Source organism: Apis dorsata, unplaced genomic scaffold (assembly GCF_000469605.1).
Source record: "Apis dorsata unplaced genomic scaffold, Apis dorsata 1.3 scaffold_631, whole genome shotgun sequence".
NCBI classification, from domain to species: domain Eukaryota; kingdom Metazoa; phylum Arthropoda; class Insecta; order Hymenoptera; family Apidae; genus Apis; species Apis dorsata.
Genome location: NW_006263826.1, coordinates 764,450 through 765,130, shown reverse-complemented (window position 1 = coordinate 765,130; position 681 = coordinate 764,450). Strand labels below are relative to the sequence as shown.

The window sequence follows — 681 nt, the reverse complement described above, 5'->3', positions numbered from 1 at the left end:
AAACTCGACTCGGTGAATTCGAAGCCGCGGCTCGATCTGTCAAGATCGAGCAAGGATATCGTTTCGAGATCGAGCTTGGAACGCCCGTGATACTCGAGCGACAGCCTCGAGTTAGTCCTGTTTTGCGCATGCGCGAGAGACAACTCGCGCAACAATTCGTTGCGACAATTCTCGTCCGTTTCTCGACTTCTATTTCCTCTTTCTCCTCCTTCTCCTCTTCCTCGAGTCGATCGCTTATTCGCGGAGAGAAGGAAGGAGAGCCTCCCCCCCTCCCCATCCTCGCCGTTCGAAAAACGGACAACGGTGCAAGAGTTCGTGTCGTCGAGGCAGGGAGAGGAGTGGACCGACCACGAATCGTATTCCTCCTCGTCCCCCTCCTCGCCCATCATTTTCGAACGGTTAGAGCAAGAGCGATTAGTGGCGCGAGGCGTGGTTGCGTGCGGAAGCGTGCAGCGCGATGCGGGGTGATGCGTGGCGACGAGAGTGCAGAGGAAGCGTTGGAAAAGCATACTCTTCACTTTGGACCTTCTTACCTTGTTCGACGAGGGCTCGAATACGGGCGATCCCGGTACGAGATCCGTAACAGGCTTGCCACCGAGTTGAAACCTACTACTACGATCGTACTTCGCGCACACGATACTCGCCCCCCCTTCGTCCCCGTTCACTACCATCTTATTATTA

General features: G+C 55.5%; 1 protein-coding gene across 4 annotated transcripts in view; it reads right to left on the bottom strand.

Moving 5' to 3' along the window:
- Positions 1-675, bottom strand: part of LOC102674539 (MAGUK p55 subfamily member 5-A) — a 10,627-nt gene extending 9,952 nt beyond the window's left edge. For 3 of the 4 annotated variants that reach the window (XR_004151329.1, XM_031513319.1, XM_031513320.1), the window contains exon 1: positions 1-675. Coding sequence is in view for 3 of the 4 variants with exons in the window: in XM_031513319.1 (XP_031369179.1) it covers positions 1-671 (671 nt within the window). In the remaining variant the exon portion in view is untranslated. The other variant, XM_006621509.1, reaches the window with a different exon arrangement.
- Positions 676-681: the final 6 nt, after the last annotated feature.